At 59.7% G+C, this 2,973-nt stretch overlaps 1 protein-coding gene across 1 annotated transcript; it reads right to left on the bottom strand.

The window, feature by feature from the left end:
- Positions 1 to 274: 274 nt before the first annotated feature.
- LOC103259561 (diacylglycerol kinase zeta-like) lies at positions 275 to 2,973 on the bottom strand (the record flags this gene model as incomplete). The annotated part of the gene is given in 6 exon segments (XM_008057221.2): positions 275 to 457; positions 460 to 866; positions 869 to 910; positions 913 to 1,205; positions 1,207 to 2,552; positions 2,554 to 2,973. Coding segments are annotated over 6 exon segments (2,691 nt in total), but the record flags the coding sequence as incomplete, so codon positions are not given.

The raw sequence follows: 2,973 nt of genomic DNA, 5'->3' as shown, positions 1-2,973 counted from the left end.
AGTGTTCCTAGCTTTCAGCCACATGGTTACTTCGTCTTCTGTAAGCTCTCTTCTTCCCCTTCCCATGCAAAACGTTTTTATAATGATGCAATTCTCAGAGAAATACTTTCTGGAGAGCTGCAGACATGGGGGTGGTCATGCCTGTGAGACTTGATCCCCCGTCTGCCTGAGTGTGGCCATGAATGAGTTGCCCAAATTCTGATTCCACATTAGGATAAGTTTCTAACTGTAGAATTCCTGAAGTACCTTTTATAGTAACTTCCCTCCTGCTGCCCTACACAGCTGTCTCCTCCCGCTGGATCATCTGGTAATGCAGCCGGTTCTCCAAGTAGGTGGCCAGCTCGGTGTCCTGAGCCTTCTCGGCCTTCTGCCGGGGCGTGTCGCCCTGCTGGTCTGTCTTCATGAGCGAGGCCCCGGCCTCCACGATGTAGTGGCAGATTGTGCGCTGGCCCAGGGCCGGGCCGCCTGGTGCAGACAGGTCTCCCCATTTTCTTCCACGGCATCGAGGATCTCCGAGGGGGCGTGGTCCAGCAGGTAGCGGACCACCTCCTTGCTGCCGGTGCTGACGGCTTGGTGCAGGAGCGTGCGGCTCTGCTCATCGCGGTGCATGAGGACGCCCCCTGCTCGATGCAGCCTCTGGAGTTTACAGAAGTCATTCCTCTTGGGAGCCTTGATCAGCTCGTCACTTTGGGTGGGTGCAGCATCTCCTTGCAGAGACTGGGGTGTGGGTGAGCAGGGTGAGGTGGGGAGAGGGGATATAGGGGTCGGGAGGTCAGGCCGGGTCAATGCCCTCAGCAGCTCAGGGTCTAGGATGTAAATCTCGGCCTGTGCGATCTCAGTCACATAGTTGAGGTGCTCCTGGGCCAGTCGATCCTGTAGAAGCGGCTGGCGGTGGTGGCATCTAGAATCACCACTTAGGGCACAGTCTCTGGCACGCTGGGGACTTAGCTTCAGCACCATCAGGCTCCTGCTGGAGCCTCTCGATGTGGGCACGGCAGAGCTCTAAGTCACTGTCTCCTGGGACCACCACAGTGCCCAGTGGCACAGAAGCCTCGAGTTGCTCCTTGTCATAATGCAGGGCCTCGTAGTCGTGCATGCTCACTCTGCTCACCTGGACCCGCAGCTGCTCGGGCACTGGCTGCTGGTCGCTGTGCAGGGGGGCAGTGCTCCGCCGCTTGGCCTTCTGCACCATGGTGGCCTGGTTGCAGAGCAATGCGACTGTGTGAGGCTGCGAGCTTGCAGGGCTCGCCGTCCACCTGCACTGGTATGGCCTTGGACGTGGAAAGCACCACCTCACGGCACTGCGTCAGCCGCTCACCGTGCCCGCCCACCTGCAGCGCAGCCAAGGACGTCATGGTGAAGCCAATGACCTCGAGGTAGCCGTCGTCGTGCCGCTGGGGCTCAAAGTCGTGGTGCTCCCCAGGGTGGCCCCAGGACATGGTGCCCGCGCAGTACCTGGGGATGTTCAGGAAAACGATGCACTGGGGTTTCAGGTCCTGAATCTTGGGGGTCAGGTCTGTTCCATCACACACCACTCAGATGTGCTTGGCCAAGTCCTTGGAGCTGCCCATCAGGAAGTCGGAGAAGGCTGTCCCGGCATAGAACATCTTATTCCGAAAGCGGTTGTTGAATTTCTCTGGGTTGGCCTCTTGAGACTCATGAAACTCCTGGGTCACGTGGGCATCAAAGCCCAGGCTGAAGTAGTTGTTGAAGACATCCAGGGGCAACCGGTCGGTGGCACCCTCGTCTCGCTCCTCGGACCCTGCATCAGGGTTGGGCTCGGCGTGGAGGTCCCAGTGGTCCAGCTGCACCACGTTCCCCTCCTCCACGTGGGAGAGGATCTTGGACACAGGCTCGTCTGTGTAGCCCCCGCTCCAGTTGAGGGTGCGGGCCAGGTCGTAGCCAGTACTCAGGGGCAAGATGGCAACAGGGGGTGGTGGTTTTAAGCGCAGCTGATCCAGGGTGGAGAGAATCCAGCCGACCGTGCCGTCGCCCCCGCATGTCAGGATCCACATGTTGTGCACTTTGCGGTACATCTCCAGTGCCTCCTTGGGCCCTCCCTGGCTCAGGTCAAAGACTTGTCGGGGATTGAGATACCAGAGGAAGGACTGGATGATCTTGGCGCCCTGGTTGCCCCCACTCTTGGGGTTCACAAACACCAGCAGGGGCTTCGTGAGGGGGGATGGGGTGGGCCTGATGATGAAGGGTCTCCTGCGGCCCTCCTCGGGCCCTTTCTTGCTAGATTTCCTCTTGAAGGACGCTCTCTTTTTCTTCTTGCTTGCTTTGAGGGTGTTCTGGGGCCTCCGGGCAAGGAGGATCCGGGTGGGCAGGATGACCACGGTTGCGTGGACCCCCAGGGAGCACGGCTCCTCGATCTGCTGCAGCATGAAGCAGGACACCTTGCTGTGGTATGGTTGTTTGCACCAGGAACAGCTGATGGCCACGATCTCCTTGCTGTGGAAGGTGAACTTCTGCTGGAAGCCCTTCCCACAGTGCCGACATTTGCCGTCCTGGCGTCGCCTGTGTACCCAGAGGTGCCGTACAAAAGGTTGGCTCACGGTCATTCCTGGAGCCTGATTCACGGAAGGATGGCTTACAGCGGAAATTTATCTTCTCCAGTTGCTCGATGCAGTGGGTGTGCACCACAATCTTGCAGGCCGCACACTTTCTCCGGGACACTGACTGCTGCAGCATCTTGGCTACCCAGTACTGCTCCCCAACATAGCAGAAGTCCCCCGACACGTTGGTCTCGTACCAGGTGTGCTCCCCATACGTCGCTGACTCACTCCAGTCCACTGTGCTCCGGATCTGCCTCTCTGAGGCGATGCAGGGGGCCCCAGAAGCAGGAGGCGGTGGGGCCAGGTGGGGAAGGCCCGACTTGGTGACGGCTTTCCTGTGCCCAAAGAGCCGCAGCCCCGGGAAGCGCCGCTTGTTGAGTCGCGGCGGTGCCCTGTTGGGCTCGGACCGGCGTCG

Source organism: Carlito syrichta, unplaced genomic scaffold (assembly GCF_000164805.1).
Source record: "Carlito syrichta isolate Samal-C Ts95f unplaced genomic scaffold, Tarsius_syrichta-2.0.1 Scaffold302882, whole genome shotgun sequence".
NCBI classification, from domain to species: domain Eukaryota; kingdom Metazoa; phylum Chordata; class Mammalia; order Primates; family Tarsiidae; genus Carlito; species Carlito syrichta.
This window is presented reverse-complemented; position numbering and strand designations above follow the sequence as displayed.